Raw genomic sequence first — 24685 nt, 5'->3', positions numbered from 1 at the left:
TTTCTTAGTCCCATATTTATTTTGAATGTAATCAACCCATCTTCTCCATTCCAGCTTGTATTTCTCATCTGAATGATCCTTGAGATATGCTGATATTTTAGCCATCTCTGCTAAGTTTGTTACTTTTAATGTCCATTCTTGAACAGTAGGCAATTCTTCCTTCTTCCAGTACTGCGCCCCAACAGTCTTGCTGCCATTGTTAAGTTCAGAATCAAATTAGTCTCTATAACTGTACAGTCTGCAATTATACCTAACAAGAATAACTGAGGAGTAAACTTTATCCTCTTTTTGAGAATATTTTGCATAATCCATCATATTTTTATCCAAAATGCTTTAACCTTTTTACAAGTCCACCATATATGATAATACGTAGCATCAGCACAATCACATCTCCAGCATTTAGGTTGTAAGTTCGGATACATACAAGCTACTTTTTAAGTGTCTAAATGCCATCTGTAAATCTTAATAAAAATTCTCTCTCAGGTTTTGGGCTTGCGTAAATTTTACATTTCTTACCCATATCTTTTCTCATGTTTCCATCATTATTGGTTCTTTGAAATTTTGTGCCCACTTTACCATACAGTCTTTAATTAATTCTGTTTCAGAATCTATTTCTATCAATATATTATATAACCTTTTTATATGCATTTGGTCCCTAATTTGTTTTACTATATTATCCTCATTTTGTGTAATACCAATTTTCTGGTCTTTTTTCCATCTGGCCTGTAACTGTCCATACTGAAACCAGGTTGGATTATCCTTTCCTCTTTTAGTACATTCAGAGGTTTTAGCTGTAATACACCTCTTTCTATGGTAAGAAGATGTCTGTATGTAGTTACATCCTGTTTTTGTTCTATGCTTATATTCTCTATTGCGTGTCCAGGTATTGCCCACATAGGTATCTTATCATTTAATTTGTATTGATATTTTTTCCAGACACGCAATAGAGCATTCCTTAAAATATGACTTTTAAAAATCTTATCCACCTTCTTATCATATATTAAATAAGCATGCCAACCATATACCAAATCATACCCTTCAATGTTCAGTATTCTATCCTCTGTTGAGTTGATCCAGTCACTAATTATTGATAAAGCTACTGCTTCATAATATAATTTTAAGTTTGGCATTTTCAAACCTCCTCTCTCACGTACATCTTGCATTATTTTAAGTTTTATTCTCGGTTTCTTCCCTGCCCAGACAAATTTATTAATACCCTTCTGCCATTCTTCCAAATTTGCATCTTTTTTGAGTATTGGCATCATTTGAAAAAGAAATAAAAACTTAGGCAAAACATTCATTTTTACTGCTGCTATCCTTCCCAGCAAAGACAGTTGTAGTTTTTCCCATTTCTTCATCTCCACCTGTATTCTATGCCAAAATGGTTCGTAATTATACTTATATAATTTCCCATTTGAGGTTGTAATATAAACTCCTAAATATTTAACCTTTTTTACTATTTCACATCCTGTTATTCTTTCTAATTCCTCTCTTTGATTTGTGTCCATATTTTTAACTATCATCTTTGTTTTCCCTAGATTTATTTTAAACCCAGATACTTGACCATATTGATTAATTATGTTCATTAAAGCCGTAGTTGATTTCCCTGGTTGGATTAAAGTTACAACCAAGTCGTCCGCAAATGCTCGTAATCTGTATTCATAATGCCTAATCTTAAATCCCTGTAAATCCTCTGAACCCTGTATTTTATTCAACAACAACTCCAGGGTAACTAGTACGGTAGTTTTGATGAACCTCTTCTACTGAACCGGTTAGAACCGGCAGGAACCCAACTCTGATTTCCAGGGATCAAAACATCATGAACTGAGAAAAGAGATTTGAAAGGTAGATCAGGCAATGCAGTAGATCTAGTACAGCGGTGGGATTCAAATTTTTTTGCTACCGGGTCTGTGGATGTGGTTTAGTGAGCGTGGCTTGGTGGGCGTGGCTTGGTGGGCGTGGCAGGGGAAGGATCCTGCAAACTCTCCATTCCCTCCCCACTCCAGGGGAAGGTTACTGTAAAATCCCCATTCCCTCCCGATCAGCTGGGACTCGGGAGGCAGAGAATAGATGGAGGCGAGGCCAGTCAGAGGTGGTATTTACCGGTTCTCCAAACTACTCAAAATTTCTGCTACTGGTTCTCCAGAACTGGTCAGAACCTGCTGAATACCACCTCTGATCTAGTGAGTGTTTGAGAGAAAACTTCCTACCTTGATAAGTGGTCTTTGGATCCTGTCTGCTGCTTTTGCACTGCTTAGCATAGTGTGGAGGGGAAAGGAAGAGATGAAGAATTATAGTACTAAGGGAGCCTCAGGTGAGCTTAGCATTTCTGGTGGCCATGAAAAGTGATTGAAAAGGGCATTTTGGTAATTTCTTGGCAGGCACTGATTAACATCCCTATATAAAGAACTATGGAGCGAAATGGAGGATTATTTGCATGGAGATATGACAGTGTCTTAGATCTCATGATGTAGATGCTATGTTCCACTAAAGCGTGCTTTGAGTCCTGGAATATCTGTGACATGTAAAATAATAGTTTCTGTGTAATTTGAATGTATAGTTAGTAAAACAATTGCAGAATACCCTCCAGTGGAATACATTTTAATCTTGGGAACTAACTGAATTGTACACAAGTAATTGGTCTAAGCTGCTATTATTGTTATAACTAGATTTGTACATATTTATTCTAAGGCTGAACAGAACTTCTTATGGTTTGAAAGCTCTTCGTGATTTTTTTCATCAGCATTTCTTCCATTTTCACCCAACCCTGCCTTGCATTCCAAATGGAGTACCCCTCCTCCCTGCAATTTGCCACGCAAGAGGCTGCTGGAAAACTTCCTGTGCACGCATGGGAGCCATAAAAGGCTTATTCTGGCTCTTGTAATTCAGTGGGTTTTTTTCTTCTCGCTTGCTCCTTTACTCCCTCCCTCCCTCTTCTTTAGTTGATTCTAGCCCAGGAACTGAGAAAATACAGGTCATCTCAGTCATTGGGAATACTTTTGCATTTGACTGTATTCCAGAGCAAAACCAAAGGGCTGAATTTATTCAGCTGGGGAAATCTTTTCTGCACCTTTTCTTCTACCAACATATAATCTGCATCACTTTTGGATTTACTTCCCACTTATAAAGGACTGCAGCCTCCAGGGAAAACAGAGCACAGATGTGAGTAACCATCCATAAATGCAGTTGGAGGGATTAAGGGGGCAAATGAGAGAATGACAGAGAGATTTTGGAGTTCAACCTGCTTTCTTTTTCTTTTGCAAAAGGTCTCGTTTCACAAGAATACATAACAGCTGGTTCTTCAATATTATATAGGGGGAAAAGGATTTTTGAAGCAACAAACACAGACTCAATGCTGTTATTTTTGCATTCCCCCCCTCTTTTTTCTCTTTGCCTGTGGAGCATCTTTTTTTGGTGCACAACTTTAATGAGATCTTAGATTAATTTAAGCATAGAGGTTATCAGTGATTCATCTATTATTCCTCAGTAGTTACTAAGAAGACAAATATGTCTCCGTTTGGCAAGCTGTATCCTTGATTTGTCAAAAGTCATTCTGTATTTTAAACATTTGGGAATATAGATATGCATGCTGTAACTGAGGAAATTGCATTTAAGTATGCGAAGCTGAGTTTACACGCCAAGAGAGATATACATTGGATATGCAGTTGGGGGGGGGGAAATGCTACCCAGAGTGAATTTTCTCTAAGGGTAATTTCAAGCAAAGTACAAAGTGTTTTCAAGAGATATGAGAGAAAGTGGCAGAAAACACCAGGCTAGGAATGTTATTGGTGATCATGAAATTAAAGAAAAGCCAATATTTCTCGCAGGAGGAATTGTCTCTCTAAGATATTCAAATAAACTATAGGAAGAATTAAATAATCAGATCGTATTTAGTATTGAAAGAATATCAAACAGCAAAATAGGAATAAATGATTCCTAGCCATGGAAACAGACCTTAGTTTGAAATGGCACCTGACAGCAAATCTTATGAACCTGCACCTGGCTTCTTGTGGATTCAGATACAAGATAGATTGACCCGAACTGCCATACTGAGAATTTTGAGTTCTAACTGGCAAGAGCTATCTTTATACCTAGTATTTTAAAAGTATAAATATATTTTATGATCTTTTGCATGCAGAGTATGTACTTAAATACATTGTTCTATAGTTAATCCCTGTATATTTACATGACAAAGGAATTATACTAGAGTGAGATAATATTATATAGTGCAGATAGGCAAATCCCTATGCAAAAGAATAAATGGTCACAAAATTAACATCAGAACCAATACTTAAGGGGCAAGCAGGAGAAAATGTCAATCGTCCCATGACATTCTGCTTCAGCCCTTCTTTTAAAAAAGGAAGTCAGAGTGTAGAAAAGATGAGTTGTATCTTAGCAAGTGTTGAATTCTGTTATTTGAGTCTTCAACTTAGAGACTTATTTTAATACCACTGTAGGTGTTAATTAATTCACCAGTGAAAGATTCCTTATAAATGCACTGTGAACGATCACTGGGTTTGGTTTTTACACTTCAAAATGATACACTATTTTAAAGTTGATTTTCCCTCTTATTTTCACTGTCATTATTTTGTTTTCCTCTTATAAATCAAAAAGGAAACTCCTTTGAGTTTGATTTCAAGTGATTTCATGGATGTATTGATATAGCAGTAGACTTATATACCGCTTCATAGGCCTTTCAGGCCTCTCTAAGTGGTTTACAGAGAGTCAGCATATTGCCCCCAACAATCTGGGTCCTCATTTTACCCACCTCGGAAGGATGGAAGGCTGAGTCAACCCTGAGCCGGTGAGATTTGAACCGCTGACCTGCTGATCTAGCAGTAGCCTGCAGTGCTGCATTTAACCACTGCGCCACCTTGGCTCTTATATATTGATTGACACAATACATCCACCATAACATGGGACCATTTTTGGAATGAATTTTGACCTACCCTATAGCTCTGTCCCCCATCGAAATACTTTAAGGAGCCGAGGTGGCGCAGTGGTTAAATGCAGCACTGCAGGCTACTTCAGCTGACTGCAGTTCTGCAGTTCGGCTATTCAAATCTCACCGGCTCAGGGTTGACTCAGCCTTCCATCCTTCCGAGGTGGGTAAAATGAGGATCCGGATTGTTGTTGGGGGCAATATGCTGACTCTGTAAACCACTTAGAGAGGGCTGAAAGCCCTATGAAGCGGTATATAAGTCTAACTGCTATTGCTATTGCTATTTCCCGGCCAAACTATACCCATTAAAGCCAGACAAACTTGGCTTGTTCAAACCTTTCATCTAATAATAGACAAACACATTGGATGTTCTTTTATTTTAGCACTTTGTTATTTGATTTTTTTTCATTAAGAATAAATGAATTTGATAACTAAACTGGCCTTCTTCCATAACCACCACCACCACCCAGTTTGGGTTGAAAATCCCAATTATTGCATTACAGGCAAATGAAGTATATGGCAAGGAAAATCCCTCCTGCTAATATTTCAAAGTTTAAAACATTGTCCATCAAATTCATATGTATATATGAATTCGTATGTATGTATGTATATATGTATGTATGTATGTATGTATGTATGTATGTATGTATGTATGTACACATACTTAACCCTTTAATATAGGCCTTTCATTTGTTTTATGTTACTCTCTGACTTAATCATTGGGATAAATATATTCTAGGTGCTTCTATTTGCTTGATTAAGAATGTTAACAAAAACCCTGATCTTCTTGGGAATTGGGAGGATACTTTGCAGAAGATGCATAGTTAGAAGAGTAGGTTTCATATACTCTAGTATTTAAAACTAAGCAATTTGGATCTAGCTAATATTTGGATGAGGAACCCTGGGGAATTTGAGTGCTATTGTTATACCGGGAATTTTTTTTTAATCTCAGAAGAAAATATTCATAAATTACTTCAGTAATGTTGCCAGAAATGATATGGATGTGTCCAAATATTAGGGTGCTCCTACACTGGAGGTTTTAAGAAGTGATTGGAGAACCACTTCTCTGAAAAAAATGGTATAAGGTTTCTTGCTTGAGTAGGGAAATGGACTAGAAGACCTCATCCCTTCCAACTCTGTCATTCTGTTAAGTGCTTTTATATACAGTATATTTAGATCCCCTTCACTTTTATCAAATTTGTTATTCTGCAGCCTGATTCCACAGTTGTTGAAATTCATTCTTTTCTCTCATTAATCTATACTTTGTACCCCATAATGACAAAGTGAAAACAGAAGTCTATATCTATAAAGTATGCTATTAATCTATTCACTTTCATTCTAATTTACCACATTATCTTTTTGGGAGATGGGAAGAAGGAGAGATGATCTTCCATATGTTGTAAACAATAACCCTAACAATTCCTGCCAACATGGCTAACAAGTTCTTCAATGTTAATGCATCTTTACTTATTAATTAGTAACATGTCTGATGCACATAACTGCTGGAAAACCAGCCATTCTCCAAATTTGTCTATGGGTACAAATATAGGTAGGTTTCCATGAAATCAGACATGCTAATTTATCAAAATATTGTACTCTAGTATAATTCTTACTTGCCAATAATATATAAGCATCTAGGATCAACCACAAAGTATATTTGGAACAAGCCTTGGAAAAATCTATCTTAAAAACATGTTACATTCAACATGTTACATTTTTATGCCATTCATGGTGTTATCATCAGTTTGCCACTGGCTATCAGTTAAGGATGTGTTCTGAGTCCTGAAAATACTGCATGGCTTAGAACTGGGGTTGTGTTTGTTTTTTCAGGGTAACAACAGATAAGGAAGTGCTGGTAGAGGTTCTTCTGGCAAGAAAAAAGTAATAATATTCCCATTATATTTTGGTATAAGAGATATATTTGGAAGGGGCAGTAGTGAGGAAAATATGCTTTTTTATGAATTACATTTTAACAATTGTCAATTGAAAGTGATAATATATGCAATGTTATTATAGATCTATATTTATGAGTGTTCTTGAGTTTTTTTCAGGAAGAAGAGGTAGAATACAAATTCAGAAATCGAATAAGCCAAGCCAAATAGCGGATGATGATAGCAACAAAGCCTAATTAATTTATCTATAGATTTTATTTGAATGTTTAATTATAGATTTTAACATATTAAAATTGTCAAGGTCCCAAAAAGCAGTCAAAATGAATTTTCTTATCGGAGGAAGTTAATATTTAGTAATGCCATCTATTCTACTTGTAAGAAGGAACTCTTCTCCATGTGTGACTGTGGTATTGTAGTTAGCAGTGTGGTACAACTTCAGTTTAAGGAATCATTTGAGTAAAAAAGGGTATCTATTAAAGCAAATGTCCATTCAAACTGACTAAATTGATATTTGTATCAATTTATATAATTTGTATAATTTTGTATTTCACATTATTTATCTGATTGGTAGAAAGGGCCATCCATTGTTTGAACTGATTTGGAAACAACAGGCTTGGTGTGTTATTGGGGATGTAATTTCCACTGACATTTTATCCATTGCATCCGAAACGTGCTAAATAGGAGTTCGTAAAACTGAGCTTTTATTGCAGAGTAACTGAATTTAAAAAGCAAACAAACAAATCAAGAATGTAATTGTTTTTCTCCCAATCTTATAAAATACTCTATAAACAGAATACTACTGCTTAAGGCCAGGTTTCTGCCCAAGTTGTTAGATCCATTTAAAATAAACAATTCACCTTAAAACAAGGTCAAATGAGTATTTGGAGCCAAAAGGCTCATTAGTTGACACAACAGCACATGTTGAGATCATATAATGGAAATTCCTGAAAAAATGCTGTCTTGGTGGGTGTGGCTAATAGGAAAGCACTCTTTGATCAGAAAGTAATTTAGTTAAAACACTGGAAATTAAAATGAATTATTCTATTCATCCTGCAGTTAGTTTTACAGTGATATAACATTCCCTTTGCAAAATAGAAAAAAAAAACCAGGAGCAGACGACTAATTCATTTGTTAGTATCAACAAAAACTGTCAAGCACATGCCATTTTATCTTCTCATTTTTGAAACCATGAAAAGTCTGGTGCTTTTTTATAAACCATTGTGTGATATTTGCATACACAACAATATATAATCTGGGCCAATGCTTATTCTGGTATAAACCAATCCATTTAATGAAATGAGTTCTGGTTCCTGAGTGTATGGATCAGTAAATGTGCTATCTAAGAGGCCGGGGATTAGATATTATTGTCATAGACAAACAGGGCTGTCTTTTTAAAAATAACTCACTGCCCTCCTTGTTTTTCCATGGTCTATTTACATTTCTGTTCTCTTACTTGTTTTTCTGGATTACATGTATGAAGCTTTTCCTTTATCTTACCTGCAAGAACAGTTGCATGCCAACATGGTGGGAACCACAGTTACACACATGTATTTGCTTAAATCTTTAAAGCCACTTAATTTCTTCCATCCTAAAGAAAAAAAATCTTGTCTGGGAAGAAAGCGTTCAGCCTGAGCCTGCTTATGCTCACATGGGGACATTGGAGCAGCTGCTGCTCGCTGTAAGCATAAGCAGCTGGGTCCATTCGTCCCTAACCTCATTTACATACTTGTCAGCTGTTCAGAGCAAGACAGGGAAAATAATCCCTTTGCTTGTCATAGGAGTTTGCAATTTTTGACTGTGCCCTAATTAGTGCACTGTTTCCTGGTGCTCACAGCTCAGGGCTGTGCTGCACGAGGCAGCAGCAATTTATGGGAGATGAAGTAGGTATGAATGAACCAGGAAGACAAGACATTGGGGCTTTGAAGAAGGGGCCCAAGAAAGAAGCAAAGTTGACTGGAGGAAAATCTTCAAAGCTGGATAGAGGCTCTGTCTGCATGGAATTTTGGGGATGCAAGAACAAAAAGAATAAATGTAATTTATCTTGTTATTTAGGATCAATACCCAGAAGACAAAGAAATGAAAGATTAACTGAGAAGACCCAATAAAAGGTATGAGAGTTATTTGTGTATCTAAAGAACAAAGGGGACAATCTCCTCTTGATTTTAAGCCTTCCAGATGGATCCCACAATCAGCATAATACCCAAGCCAAAGCTTATAGGAGCTGCTGTCTAACATTAATATTTGATCGACCCTAGGCTATAGAACCAGTTTGGTGTAGTGGTTAAAGCATCAGACTAGAAATTGGAAGAGCCATCAGTTCTAGCTCTGCCTTAGATACAAAGCCAGTGATGTAACCTTGAATCAGTCACTTGTCTCAGCTTTAGGAAAGAGACAATAGCAAACCACTTCTGAAAACAACTTGCCAAGAAAGCTGCCCAGAGTTTTCTAGGCAGTCTCCAAGAATTGGATATGATTGAGTAGAGGGGGGATGGGGAAGGCTAGAGATAGTAGAAAACTCATACAAAAGTTAGCTGTAGGACAGAGAGATGCATCCATGGAATTCTGAAGCCACTTGAAATCTGCATCCCTATGTTTGAACATTTTGTTTGCTGAAACTTTCTTATGTTTTGTTGCAGTATACATGGATTACTAAGCAAATGTTTCCCTGTCCCTGAGATGGAAGTGCCAAGCATCAAGGATTTTCAGTGGAAAACCCTAGCACCTTTGCCTAGTCCAAGAGTCTATTCTTCCCTGGTAGAGGCTGGTGGACAAGTGTTTGCCATCGGGGGCTGTGATGACAATGGCGTGCCAATGGACAGCTTTGAAGTGTATTCCCCAGAAGCAAACCAATGGAATTCTCTGCCCCCAATGCCTACAGCCAGGGCTGGGGTAGCAGTAGCTACACTGGGCAAGAGGATAATGGTGATTGGAGGCATGGGAGCCCATCAGATGCCTTTGAAGATTGTTGAGATGTACAACATAGATGAGGGCAAGTGGAAGAAAAGAAACTCTTTGAGAGAAGCCTCAATGGGCATTTCTGTGTCAGTAAAAGGCAAGAAATTTAAATAAAATAAAATAAAATATGTAGTAGAAACAACTTTAACATTGAAGGCAGTACCCTGTCCTTGGATCGGTGGTGAAATTCAAAGTATTTTACTACCAGTTCTGTGGGCATGGCTTGTTGGGTGTGGCAGGGAAAGGATACTGCAAAATCCTCATTCCCACCCCAATCGGGGGCCAACCAGAGGTGGTATTTGCTGGTTCTCTGAACTACTCAAAATTTCTGCTACTGGTTCTCCAGAATCTGTCAGAACCTGCTGAATTTCACCCCTGCCTTGGATATATTTATGTTTGTAATTGGTGGGATGAATGTTTTTTTTTTCATATGCAGAGGCCTAGTCTAATCAGCAAGAAGCTATCAACTTCTTTTATACAGTTAGTATTATCTGATTTTGACCCTTTTACCTGAATTGTTGAAATAACCATCAATGAATTGCTCTGGTTGAGTTTATGTGGTTTTCAACCATCTGGCCTAGAACACGCTGTGAAGTCTGTCTTGTAATTGGAGTATGGCCTGACCTTTTCTTTGCTTTTTAAACCCACATACAGTCAGGCACATTCTGTATTCCTGCCAAATATGGAAGATGTTGTTTATTCTGTTTGGTTTGGTGAAGTTTTTATAGCTCTCAAAGGACAAATAAATCGGTGCTTTCTAGAGCATGTGACAGGCTGAAGGTTTATGCAAAGCACGGAGTGCCAAGATCATTCAGTAGGAATTTATATAGGAAGGTGAATGTGTGCAGTCGAGCGTCAATCTTTTTTCCCTTCAGTATTTTTACCCTCACATTACAACCTGCTTTTGAATACTTGTATCATTTTAGGTGACTATTTGCAATGAAAAGTATCAAATTGTTGTTATGAAATAGAAAGCCAGAAGCTTCCTTTTACCCTAACAAGCATTTACCTGCTTAAATGGGAGCTTGACTGCAGGAGACATCGCTTAGAGAAGAAGTATTTGTTGAAATTTAGCCAAGTGAAATGAACACATATTTATCATTGCTGTTCTGCATGTGAATAACTCTCATTAGGTGGACTAAAGCCATAAATAAATTTATAGCAGAACTTGGTGGAAGGTTTATCTTTAAAACAGTACTCTTTGATCTGTGGAATATGATAACAATTAATGTGTTTCCATTCAGGGATTATTCAGATTTTACATTTAAAATGTAAAATGGATTATAGCTCAGGTATATTTCTGCCTAATAACTTTGTCCTTAAATCTCCACATATACAATGGGGTAAACTCTTCCTGGCCTGCTGAAGCCCTAACACCAATTTCATATTTTGTTTCGTTTTCTCTTCCTATTCCAGACTACCGAATCTATGCAGCTGGTGGAATGGGAGCAGATCTACGTCCTCACAATTATATGCAACATTATGATATGCTTAAAGACATTTGGGTGTCCTTGGCAACCATGCCTACACCCAGGTATGCTGCCACCTCCTTTCTGCGGGGCACCAAGATCTATGTTCTGGGTAAGAATACACCTCAAGCATCTTCCCATTTTGCAGCTAACTGTAGCCCTTACTTTAATTTGTCTCCACATACATAGTTCAAAAACCTGTTTCTTATTCCTCAGACAGCTGCTTAAAATATACAGTGCTGAAAATGTCCTTTGAGTAAAAATGTCTGCGTGGTAACTGTCAGGTTTTCTACTGAAACCACAGGTCCATGGCTGCATCTTTCCCTCATAGTGGAAGGAAATAGTATTTACATGAATGTCACGTTCCCTGTGCAATATTGTGAGATTAAGGAGCAAAAACCCACAAATGGGCTCTTGGAAGAAAAAATACTGAAGGGACATTTCAAAACCATCAGTCACAAATAAAATAAGAAACTTTTGTGAATCGGGTATTCACCAGTTTCAGTCATTGTTGGTGACATCTGTGGCAAAAAATCTAATAATTGTTATGTTCCCAGAAAGATAAAAATATAGAACCAATTATTAGTCTTGTTTCTGCAAAAATAAGACCATTTTAGCTCTTTTTAAAAACTACTTTATGTAAGATCAGAAAGGTCGGCAGTTTGAATCCCTAGTGCCACGAAAACATAGTGAGCTCCCATTATTTGTCCCAGCTTCTGCCAACCTAGCAGTTCGAAAGCATGTAAAACGCAAGTAGAAAAATAGGAACCACCTTTGATGGGAAGGTAACAGTGTTTCGTGCGCCTTTGGCATTTAGTCATGCCAGCCACATGACCACAGAGATGTCTTTAGACAGCGCTGGCACTTCGGCTTTGAAACAGAAATGAGCACCGCCCCCTAGAGTCGGGAATGACTAGCACATATGTGTGAGGGGAACCTTTACCTTTATCTTATGTAAGATCAAGATTACTATGTTCTTCAGTTCTACCAATCTCAAGAGAACCTGGAAAGACTTAACATTTTTTACACACAGTGTCCATTTAATATAGGCTTTGCTGTCACATGTTCAGATTGTATACTTCAAACCACCTGTGGTCCACAGTGGTCCTCCGGGCAATTCTATCATAACTGCCCCTCATTCATTAGCTAAAGTCAGTTTGCTGCCTCTGACCTACCTCCCTGGGGTCACAAATTAGTCAGGAAGTCAGAGATTGCGCATTATCTAAGTCCCTCTCCTCTCTTCATTACCAATTAGCAACTTTCTCCTGGCAGGGTATTTCCAGATTGTTGTTTCCATCAAGAAATCTCTAGCTTGAAGGTCAGACATTTTGCTTGCTGGATAGAGTGGAAAGAATATATAAAGAGAAAAACCTTTACAAGAAAGAATTCCTGAGTCTAGTGCTTGAAATATAATCTTTATTTAGGAAATAACATGGTGATAGGAAACTCTGAGTTACTTTAGTCTATGTTCAGCTAAAATACTATAGAATGCTCTTGTCCTTTATAGAGTGATAGCAAATCAGATGAACAATGCAGGTCAGAGATAGTATAGAAAGAAGGCAAAACTGAAAAAGAAGAAAATGATGGAAACCTGAGAATAGCAGTTACGAAGATATTAAAGCACTTTAGGCAAGGAAATGAGAGTCCCCCTTCATTCTCATTATATCTATTGCCTCGAGGGTCAATCATGTTATCAATATAGAAAGTTGGTACACACAAAATTGAATTTGAACATTGATAATATAGCTAATAAAAAACATTCCGAGACTGCAGTATCTCTCCTACACCCAACATACCTGCTGTCGGCAAAGATTAAATCAAAGGGTAATAAGATCTGAGGCGAGTGAAATAATAAAAGGCATTTCTATTTTGATCTACTGTTTTGATGAATAAGTAAGTTGTCTTCTTAATTAATAGAAGCAAATTTTGTCAACTTCTTTTACACTTTAGTATGGTCTTAGAATGAGAGTAAATTCTGTTCACATCTACATCAGGGCTAACACCCTGTACCAGGCGTGGGTTTCAACCGGTACGGACTGGTACGACCATATGGATGGTGAAATTTAGCGTGCCTTCCCATACTCTTTGGTCAGGAGGCCCCGTACCAGAACGCTCCCTCCCCTCGTTCGTTCTTTCACTCGCCCACCCATCCTCACCATGCTGCCGAAAAGTTCTCAGAAGAAGAACCAGAAGAAGAAAGAACTGGTGAATGGCTGGGGTGGGGATGGGGGAGGATGTTGGGGAAGAGGCAGAGGGGCTGCTCGAAGAGTGTGTGCATGTGCACAGGCTATGGGTTTTAAAAAACATCTGAGTGAATCCAGGAAGAGGGAAGAGGAAGAGGTGCTGGAAGATACTATAGGAACACATGCTTCCAGTCCCTCTGCCTCTTCCCTCTTCCTGGATTCACTCAGATGTTTTTAAAACTCACAGCCTGTGCACATGCACACAGTTCCAGCCCCTCTGCCTCTTCCCTCTTCCTGGATTCATTCAGACGTTTTTAAAATTCACAGCCTGTGCACACACAAGACATTTTTAAAACTCACAGCCTGTGTACATGCACACACTCTTTCACTCTTTTAAAAACGACTGAATGAATCCAGGAAGAGGGAAGAGGCAGAGGGGCTGGAAGTGTGTGTGTAAGGTGGTCAGTAATGTTGAAGACCGGCAAGGACAGCCATATTTCCTCTGTAAGTAGCTGTCTTATTGTTTTGTGTACTTATTTTATTCTTATTTAAGTAGTAAGTGCACAAAATAATAAATTTCCTTTTTTATATCTTCTTTTTGTAGGTCATTCTTTGGGTCAAAGAATTCAGTGACATCAACTTGGCCACTCCCACCCAGTCACATGACTGCCGAGCCACTCCCACCCAGTCACATGATCACCAAGCCACTCCCATAAAACAGGCCACACCTACAGAATAGGTTCTAAAAAAATTTGAAACCCACCACTGCCCTCTACTGAGCACTAGGCATGAGTAGATAAGTGCTGACTGGGGAAATCTGGGAGTTGGCCCACACCTCTTAAAGTTGTCCAGTTTGAAAATGAGCAGACAATAGTTATCAAGCTTCCTGCAAGGGGAGAGCAAGGGCGATAGGAGAGGAAGTGAGTTATTTTTTTTTTACTAACGTAGTAACATAAACAGAACTCACAGTAAAGAGCTCTTCTGGCTCTCTTTTGTTCATTCTTCCTGCAGCTGGTAAGCATGCGTAATCCTTTGATGATTTTAAAGTAGATATATATTCTACAAATCTCAAGATCTCCCAGATGTGCTGACAGCTCCCTCTCATTGCTTACTTTTTATTGCTCCCTTTTTGGCTCCAGTTCTGTGTTGAGGGAGTGATTACCCATCATGTCTGCATAATCATTTTGGTTAAGGCCAACAGTAATGTAATATTGTATAAAATGAACACATTGGTAGAAGCTACTAGCAATAGCTCTTAGACTTATATATCGCTTCATAGTGCTTTTACTGCCCTTTCTAAGCAGTTTACAGAGTTAGCATATTGCCCTCAACAGTCTGAGTCCTCATTTTACCCACCTCGGAAGGATGGAAGGCTGAGTCAGCCTAGTGAGAATTGAACTACCAAAGTGCAGCCAGCAGTCAGCTGAAGTAATCTGCAATATTGCACTGTAACGATTGTGCCACCGCGGCTCTATGACATGCTTAATTATCATAACTGTAACCTTGAAGAAAATATGCAATCATTTTGAAGCATAATTGATAGGATATCTACAGAATAAATTTATTATCCTGCAACATCACATATTTTATGCCAAATATACAGACAGCGGTTTGTCTGATTTATGAATTTAAAGAATAACAGTTCTAAGTGTAATCATAATGATCAGTTGTGCCATGTGATAAGTTAGCTTTCTAACTAAAATGTTGAAGAGTAGCAGAAAAATCTGTTCAGCTGAGTGACTATCCAGAGAAAATTGCTTAATGAGGGGTCATTCTTCTTCTAAATATTTCATAGATAGTTGGGTCTTGTTATTTCCTAATAGGATGAGGATTAAAAGGACATAAAACTGAGTTGGTTTTTCAGTAGCCCGGAGAATGTTTTTCCCTTCACTTCTTTTTTTTTTTTTTAAATAGTTTTTATTAAACATTATTACCTTTAAAAACAGAAAGAAAAATACAACAGCATAAGAAAAGACAAAACATACATAACAATATAAAGTAAATATACAGCCTTTTGTATCGGCATTCATTAGTTATACATTTTTTTTAAGCGTAAAACATACAGATACAAATACAATTTTAAACATACACCCCCCCCTCCCCTCCCCCCCGCGGTGACAGTCATTCACAGCCCAACTTTTTTCTTTCCTTCCTCATTGTTAGGTCTCTAAGCCACATCTTCTCATTACAAAGTTCAGGGATCTATTACAATACCCATGTTCACTTTTAACTTTCCCCATTTTAAGTCCCTGCTGTTCTCCTTGTCACCCACATATACCATAAGTTCCAGCTAAGATAATGTTCCGTTTCTCCTTTGTCCCTCAGCCAACCAGTCATTCTATCCATTTCTGCACATTCATAGATCTTTTTAATTGTAGCATCTTCTGACGGTATGGTAGTGGATTTCCAAAATTGTGCATAAGTTATTCTTGCGGCCACAATTATATGTAGGCTCAAATGCCATATTGAACTGCTTATGTTTTCTGGTTTAATGCTTAGTAGAAGGTTCTCGGGTCTCCATTCCATGTTTGCCCCGGTAACCTCTTTTAGCCATTTTTAAATCCTTTTCCAATATTTCGTGGCCTCAGTACAGGACCACCAAATATGGTAGAATGTGCCATCCTTTCTTCCACATTTCCAACACAATGGAGATAACCCAGGGAACATCTTGGCTAACCTCGTTGGGGGGAAGTGCCACCTATAAACCATCTTGTATATGTTTTCTTTGAATGCTGTAGATATTGTAAGTTTAATGGTCTTACTCCATAGATCCCACCATTTGCCCATTTCAATTTCATAGCCAAGGTTTCTCTCCCATGCTATTAGAAGGCTTTTGTCCATCTCTTCATTAGCATCTTGGCAAGTCAAAAATTGGTAAATCTTCGATAACATTTTCTTGTCTCCACCAAACAAAATCTTATCTAGCCCCTGAGGGTTTGGGTAGATCCCAAAACGTACCTTATCACTTTTAAACCTGTTTCTAACCTGTAAATATTCCCACCATTCCAAATTCCTGCCCTGCTGCTCTAATTCCATCTTTGTTTTCATGTTGCCATCTTCTGTCATGATGTCTTTATATGTTATGTTTCTTGTCCAATTAAATACACTGGGATGCGTTAAGGCCTCTAATGGTGCCAACCAGCATGGAACCCTAAGATAGTATTTTTTCCTCATCTTTTCCCAGACCCCCATCAAAATCTTCCGAATATAATGTCCCATGAAGTACCTATGGGGGGGGTGTGTCTCTTTCTTGCCAGAGGGAGGCATGCCATCCCTGAGGGAGGTCATGTCCCTCTATAGCCAATAGGCGCCTTCTACTCAACATCACCCAATCTTTCACCCATGTTATAATTGCTGCATTATAGTATGCTTCCCAGTTGGGTACTCCCTTCACTTCTGATAGCATCTCTTTACTTTGGTTCCCATTCCCTGCTGCTTTCAAAATGATGAAAAAATAATATTGGGATGAAGCCAAGATGATCTTTCACTACAGTATCTGCTTTTCTTTACTGAAGGTGGAAGGCAGTCCAAGTATGCTGTGAATGCCTTTGAAGTCTTTGACATTGAGACCAGATCTTGGACCAAATTCCCCAACATTCCCAGCAAAAGGGCTTTCTCCACCTTTATTTGCACAGAGAACAACATCTTTAGCCTTGGGGGATTGCGGCAGGGCAGATTGTACCGTCAGCCCAAGTTCATGAAAAATGTGGACGTCTTTGACATCGAGCAAGGTGAGTTCTTCTGTGATTGTCCTCCAAATTCCAATGTGGCTAGGCATTGATTGGGGGGGGGAGCTTTTTATGACACACTTTTTATAAGTAGTAAAATTATTCCTCTGTTTCTCTGTGGTTTGCTATGGATATTAGGAGCCACGATGGTGCAGTGGTTAGGATGCAGTACTGCATGCTACCTCTGCTGACTGCCGGCTAATTGCAATTCAGTTCAAATCTCACCAGGCTCAAGGTTGACTCAGCCTTCCCTCCTTCTGGGGTGAAATGAGGACCCAAATTGTTGGGGACAATATGCTGACCCTGTAAACTGCTTAGGGCTATAAAGCACTGTGAAGCAGTATATAAGTCTAAGTGCTATTGCTGTTGCCATCAGCAATACAGTTTGGGAACATTCTGAAAGCATAAAAAGTGGCTGTATGTACCTAATGAACTGAAGGTTGCTTACCCAAGCCTTATAATGGAGTGTACAATCTACTGTATGTTCCCTGGTTTGCATTTAACCTCTACAAAGTTTGGGATCTGTCATATTGATCCTAAAGAAATTACTGCCAAATTGCCCTCATTAAACTGTTACTTCGAACTGGGCAGGAAGGAAAATATATGAAATGTATTTATCTTTAATATTAATTTTACTTAGAATAAAATGTGATTCCATTCCAATTCCACCTACTTGTCTCTAGCAAAACACAAAAAAGTAAAAAGCAGCCTATATCCCAAAAATGTATCTCTGATGTAATAAGGGAAATAAGGCATGTAATATAATAGTAAGCACTATGAATTGCAGCTTTTGATTTCACAACCTAAGTTGAATCAAATTATATACTTATCCCTAAATACGTATCTGAGAAGCCCATCATGTAAATTATATTTTCAAACTAAGTGTTTGCATTATAAGGCCTTCATTAGTTAATATGATAATGAATATAATAGTTTAAGTAGCAAAACATTGTTATTCAGCTTGCTGACTGCCACTTCAAGGATTTCAAGAATATTATTTGTAGCAAAAATAGTTTCTCCAGGTGCCAGAAAACTCATTGTTCCAATTGTACTGCCAATTGTTCCTAAATTTATATTAAGCTTTAAAGTTCAGATGTAAAATCTTTATGTGAAATTCACAAGTCCAGAGGTCAGTTTTAAATTAATGGGGGGGATGAGTCTGCTGAGAAGTGAAGCAATTTATCATCTACTGTGAACAGTAACTACACACCAGAGAAAGGGCCTCACATATTATAGAGTTAATGGAGGGGAGCAGTTTTTTATGAGATTCTCTTGAACTTCAGATTGTCATTCTTTTCTAATGCCATGGGCTCCAAATTTGCCGAAACCCAGGAAGAGTTGGATGTGGAATGTTAACTTTTATATGTTAATGAACGTTAATATTTTAGAGCTCTGTGTGGAATTTTACTGGTAATTGGATAAGGAAATGTTACTTATTTGAGTTGCCTAAGAAAAAGGGGCAGCCTGGTGGCTCAATGGTTAAGACGTTGGGCTTGTTGGCTGGAAGACTAGGTTTGAGACCCAAGCATCACATGAGGGGCTCCTGTCCTTGCCCCAGCTCCTGCCAACCTAGCAGTTCGAAAGCAGGCAAATGTGAGTAGATAAATACAGTGGGTACCATTTTGGTGGGAAAGTAAAAGTGCTCTATTGATGTCATGCTGACCACATGATTGCAGAAATGTCTTAGGACAATGCTGGTTCAATGACCTTGAAACAGATATAAGCACTGTGCCCCCCTCCCAATAGTCAGCAATGACTAGTGGAGTATAACCCACAGTGACTCCTTTACCTTTTTTATTGCTAAAAGATGGTTATAAGATGAGGGTAGGAAGCTGCTTTTTTAAAGGGGGTTCTTTTTACTTTTTGCCTTCTTGCACTTTTTTCTTTTTTAGTTTGCATTATGTTTTATTGTTGTTTCTAAACCATTTATTAAAATTATTAGTAAAAAAAAAAAAAGAAACCCAGGATAAGTTGCATGTTGGTTCTCTCCATTCCTCAGCAAACTGGTATCTTTCCTCAGGCCTGCCTCAATGGAATATAACAGTGTTTCTCAACCTTGGCAACTTGAAGATGTCTGGACTTCAACTCCCAGAATTCCCCAGCCAGCATTCGTGAATGCTGGCTGGGGAATTCTGGGAGTTGAAGTCCAGACATCTTCAAGTTGCCAAGGTTGAGAAACACTGGAATAGAATTTCTCAGGTAATAGTATATATTCTGTGGGGTTAACTAAAAGGGTCCCAACATTGCTGCACTGACTGTATTACCATAATAATTTCCCCAGAAGACAATGTCCATATTTGTACACCATGGCATTCTGCAGAAGTTACAATGGCAAAGGCCGGGAATACAACTGAAAGACTTGGTGATCATGTCTGTACCAAAGAGTAAAAGAAGTATAAGGGGGAGGGAAATATGAGCCCGCAGAATATATCAGTGAGGGGGGAAAAAACTATTGAGTTATAGATCTCTAACATGTTATTGGCTATGAAAAAAAGTCAAGATCATTTAATAATGAATCACGTTAATTTTCAGGGGGCTGGATGAAGATCGATCACTCATTTTTTCTGAAAAAACGACGGGCAGATTTCGTTTCTGGCTATTTAAAAGGAAGAATTGTTGTTGCAGGAGGACTAGGTGAGGATTTTTCCCCCATCCCTTCAAAGTGAATTCCAGTTTGAACTATATTTTCCTGAAACAGTTATTTCCAGTTTTCTTTATATTGTGAATAGGAAATGGGCCTGTCCATGAGTCTACCTCAAAACTTCTCCAATGAATCCCATTGGTGATCCCCTGCCCATTCTATGCCTTTGGAGCCAATAGGGAAGCAGTTAGTCTGGGAATACATAAAGCTTTGCCATCATGGATTCTCTGGGTTCCTTCCTAAGCATGAAACCCAGAGAGTGCAATTTAAAGGGCTCAGGTGATGATCTCTGAGTAGAAAGTCACAAACTTCAGATAAATATGTCCAAGGCAGCAGATGATGAACTAGAATTTAATGATTGTTCTAGATAAGGTTGAGGGAAATAGAGAAAAAAAGAAAGATGGATGGATGGAATTTCCTCAGAAGAGCTTTGTATTATTATAAAAGTCTAGGTGTCAAGCATATCTTTACCTCTACAATTATCAGGAATAAAACTTGACTTAGTAACGCTGAACTAAAATCCATTATAGCTAAAATATTTATCCTTACAAAATGAACTGAAAAATTGTATGTTTTTATTGTGTGAAGTTGAGAGTCTGTGGAGAGAGAGTTAAAATGAAGAAAAAATAAATTCACACAAAACTTTATAAGCTTATACTATGGACAGCTATGACAGTAAAAATATCTGAAGTGTTTAAATTCACAATTATTTGTGCAGCTGTGAATATGATACAAGGACAAATCAAATCAATTTCTTCTCTAAAGTGAACAAATATATATTCAGGAATAAGAGGAGTGTGTCTTTGTGTGCCTGTATTTATATCAAAGCAGAGGGAGGAAATCACCTTTTTCTGAAACTGTTCTCTGAACCTGGCATGTAATTAATTCTGTTTTCTGTGTAAGAGAATAACAGCATTAGAAATCCAGCTGGTTTAACTTATTTTCTGTGGTTTCTCAAAAACTATTAGTTAAGAAACATGAGTAATTTCCCCAAAAATTACAGTTCCTACAACAGTTTTTCAAGTTTGGGAACTTGAAGATGTATGGACTTCAGCTCACGCAATTCCTGAGATAGGTTGGCTGAGGAATTCTGGAGCTGAAATCCACATATCTTAAAGTTTCCAAGCATATATCCCAAAGAATATATTTTCCCCAAATATGCATACATAAACACATATACATGTATATCCTTCTTTTTAAAAATCATTGATCAGTAGAATGTTTATTGAATGGCTTTGGAATTCTGTGCGTTTTTAATCCATCTGTAATCATATTTTTCTCTAACCAGGAAATCAGCCAACTGTTCTGGAATCTGCTGAGGCCTTTCATCCTGGAAAGAATAAATGGGAAAGTTTACCACCTATGCCTACCCCACGCTGTGCTTGCTCCACCATCGTGGTAAAAAACTGCCTTCTAGCTGTAGGTGGAGTGAATCAGGGTTTGAGTGACGCAGTAGAAGCATTATGTGTTTCTGATTCCTAGCTGGCCATGTCATTGGATGCTCACCATTCAGAGTGATCTATAGACCAAGAAATAGCTCTGCCGTCTTTGAAGCTGGGCCAGTATCTTCAGTATGTGAAAAGTTGACACTTTTCCTTCACCATCTCTTGCACTGCCTTGCTTTCCTCTAATTCCTTTCACAATGTCCTTTGGAGAGAACAAATTCTTGCTCCATGTAGCTGCACAACTTTGTGGCTCTGTCAGCTAGCAGAAGCTCCTTCCTAGTATGATGTCATTTCCTGAAGCATTATGGAGCACCACTGACGTATGAGATTATAGGGCACTTCCACTCTCAACTCTGAATGGCTGAAAATCAGGCCAGTTTTGTAATGGAGCAATCAAGGTTCATAGCCTAACAAGAAGTTTCATCCAAGGATGAGGAAGCATATCATCTAGGACTGCAAGAAGATTTTGCTTTCCTCTGAAATATCATGTACGAGTAACAGCAGTTGAACAAAATTGTTAAGATTTTGTGCTGGGCTTTTCCAAGTACTTTTTGAAGAGTCACAATGGAAACAAAGAAGGGAATCTCACAGAGCTAGAGTGCAGTGTACCCCAGCAGTTCCAAGCTCTTAAATACTGCCATTATGATAATGAATTTAATGTTTTTTCTGTTGGGAAAAAATTGAAGAGTTTGTAGTCTTCAAAATTCCGTACTGTGATATTGGACATACAGGCATTCAAAGCATCTTTTATGAATGTCTTCCAATCATGCAGCTTATGATAGTGAAGCCACCTCGATTTGTGCGAGAACAAAAAACATATTAGCAGTATATTCTGTCATTGCAATAGCAGATTGCTTTATCCAAGGGTCTGAAAACAAAAGATTATAGGTGAAAAATCAATTTCAGGAGAAGAATGCCTCTGTCCCACGAACCCAAATATTTCTCCCTTCCATGAGCTTTACTTCCTTCCTTCCTTCCTCTTTGTGTGGGCATGCACACAGCGACTCTGGCTGAGGAATTCTGGGAATTGAAGTCCACAAGTCTTAAAGTTGCCAAGGTTGAAGACTCCTGATCCAAAGCACACGAAGTGTGGTTGAGTTTAATATAATTGATGTCTGAGTAGCAGGGAAGTTATGGACTTGACTCATAGCCACTTTCACATGTCCCATGGCAACAGTAACCCTTGGGTGCAGTCTTGCCTGACTTTTTAAAAAAATCTGTTTCATATATTGTTTATCTTATATAATCTACAGGGTGAAATTGTCAGTTTGATTATTGATCTGTTCTGGTTAGTTATTAACAAACAACACAATTAAAATCTATGTTCATATTGTAACTTGAATAATCCCTCTGGGCAGTTAGTGTTCTTTTCTTATACAGAAAAAAAATAGAGCCTAACGTTTGCAAGAATACTATTCTTAGTGTTGATTTAGCTACTCTAGAGCAATCATATACATTCACTAAGGTTTTTTTTTCTGCACTGCAGCCTTAGGCTACTTAGCTGTTCTGTACATACTATCTGGAAATGAAGCAGGCTTAAGAAATCCATTTCCAAATTTCAATCTTTCGTCCTCTTTGGTTATAATGATGGCCAGGTGTCTTACTTGGATTGTAGTTACCACTGGCCCTGATTGGTGGATTCCTATTTTCTTTATCCCTCCCCTTCCATCCCAGGAACATACTGCAAATTGCTTTCCTTACTGTGGGGAACAGATATTGAGATTTTGTAGTTTTGTTTGAGCCCCCAACCCTCATTGACTCCCCTTCACTTTCCTGTCTGGTACAGCCACTACTTAAAAAGAAAACATTACATTTTTATCATTCCTGTTCAGAGGTTCAGCAGGTTCTGACCAGTTCTGGAGAACTGATAGTAGAAATTTTGAATAGTTCAGAGAACCGGTAAATACCACCTCTAACTGGGCCCTCCCTCACCTATTTTCTGCCTCCCGAGCCCCAGCTGATCAGGAGGAAATGGGGATTTTGCAGTAATCTTCCCCTGGAGTGGGGAGGGAATGGGGCAGAGGTGGGTTCCTACTGGTTTGGACCGGTTCGGCTGAGTAGTAACTCAGCCTGCCACACCCTCGAACCGTTCTCTCGGCGTCACCATAGGCACCACCATCTTGATTTTTGCTTCTGCATGCAGAAGCATTATTTTAGTGCTATGCATGTGCACATAGCATGCTTCAAGTGCACACGGGCAGTGCATCCCTGAATGAACCGACAGTAGCAGCAGCCAGAACCCATACCTGGGATGGAGATTTTACAGTATCTTTCCCCTGCCACTCCCACCAAGCCACGCCCATAGAACCGGTAGTAAAAAAATGTTGAATCCCACCACTGTTCCTGCTTCACATGGCTGCAAAGGAAAACTGGCAGAACTCTTGCCAAGTTCACCTGGTTAAACAAGAAAAAAAAGGTCACATTTCCCCATTCTGACTATGAACTAACAAGAAAATGAAATTAAGAAAAGGAACAGAAGTTCACCATTCTGGTCCTTGTAGGAGTGGGCAGGAGGGGCAGCAATCCAGAACAAAATGACTCTGAAAAGAAGGGGTGTTCCTACTCTAGCGCACGGTAGTTGTGTGGAGTGGGCAGTTTAAGCACATTGAAATCCAGGGTGCAGTTGAACAAAATGACACAAGTCAGAAAACACGACTTTTAAGAATTGAGAATGAGTCTCTGCATTCCTGCTCTGAAGAAACAGCCAGTGGCTTATATTCATGATGGGAAAACCTGTTCTTCTCTGCAAATTGGTTTCAGTCACTGCTCCCATCATGTGACCTGTAAAGAAGTCATATTGTTACCCCCACAGCCTAAGAGAAACTTTGGATGAGTCAATACAGTCACTAGGGACTAGCATGACTCAAGAGAGATTTTATCTTTTTAATGGATGTGCATGTTATCCTGGAAGGATGTCCCATCCTCAGATAAGCAAACAGGAAGTCAGAAAATATCATCTTTCAGCCACATTTCTTTTACTTTTAAAATTTCATAGGATTTTTAAAACATTATATGTATTAACACAGCTCTTTCCATAGTGGTGTTCTGGAAAGCCGAGTTTCCATCAGGTAACTAAATCAGCCAGACAGTAAAAACAGATGACAACAAAATAAAAAGCACACAGGAATGAAAACCGCAAGCAAAAATTCTTGCATGACATCAGTACTTGTAAACAGAGTAAGATACTGAAAAAAGAAAGGATCCTTGAATGGCATCAAAAACAAAAACATTGGGATGCCAGGTGAATTTGTCTTGGATGAACATTCCAACTGAGGGACACAATAGTTGAAAAGCCATAGCGTTTCCCTGCCATTTATCTCATTTCCAGAAACTAGGGATTATTCAGAAGATATTATCTTTGTGCCCAGACTGACTCACTCACCACTCACTTGGGATGATCCTTCAAATACCTGGGTTTGAAGCAATGCAG

General features: G+C 38.4%; 1 protein-coding gene across 1 annotated transcript; it reads left to right on the top strand.

Annotated features, from left to right (window-relative positions):
- The first annotated feature begins 6360 nt into the window (after positions 1-6360).
- On the top strand, positions 6361-22624 carry KLHDC8A (kelch domain containing 8A). The gene is made up of 6 exons (XM_014056105.2): positions 6361-8942; positions 9471-9886; positions 11206-11370; positions 16957-17172; positions 19702-19803; positions 21099-22624. The coding sequence occupies exons 2-6, from the start codon at positions 9511-9513 to the stop codon at positions 21290-21292; spliced, it is 1053 nt and encodes a 350-aa protein (XP_013911580.2). The 5' UTR covers positions 6361-8942; positions 9471-9510; the 3' UTR covers positions 21293-22624.
- The last annotated feature ends 2061 nt before the right edge of the window (positions 22625-24685 follow it).

This window comes from Thamnophis sirtalis, unplaced genomic scaffold, assembly GCF_051295495.1.
Source record: "Thamnophis sirtalis isolate CommonGarterSnake01/CBP01778 unplaced genomic scaffold, rThaSir2_p1.2 scaffold_7, whole genome shotgun sequence".
Lineage (NCBI taxonomy): Eukaryota > Metazoa > Chordata > Lepidosauria > Squamata > Natricidae > Thamnophis > Thamnophis sirtalis.
The sequence above is the reverse complement of the archived record's forward strand: the minus strand, read 5'-3'. Positions and strand labels throughout refer to the sequence as shown.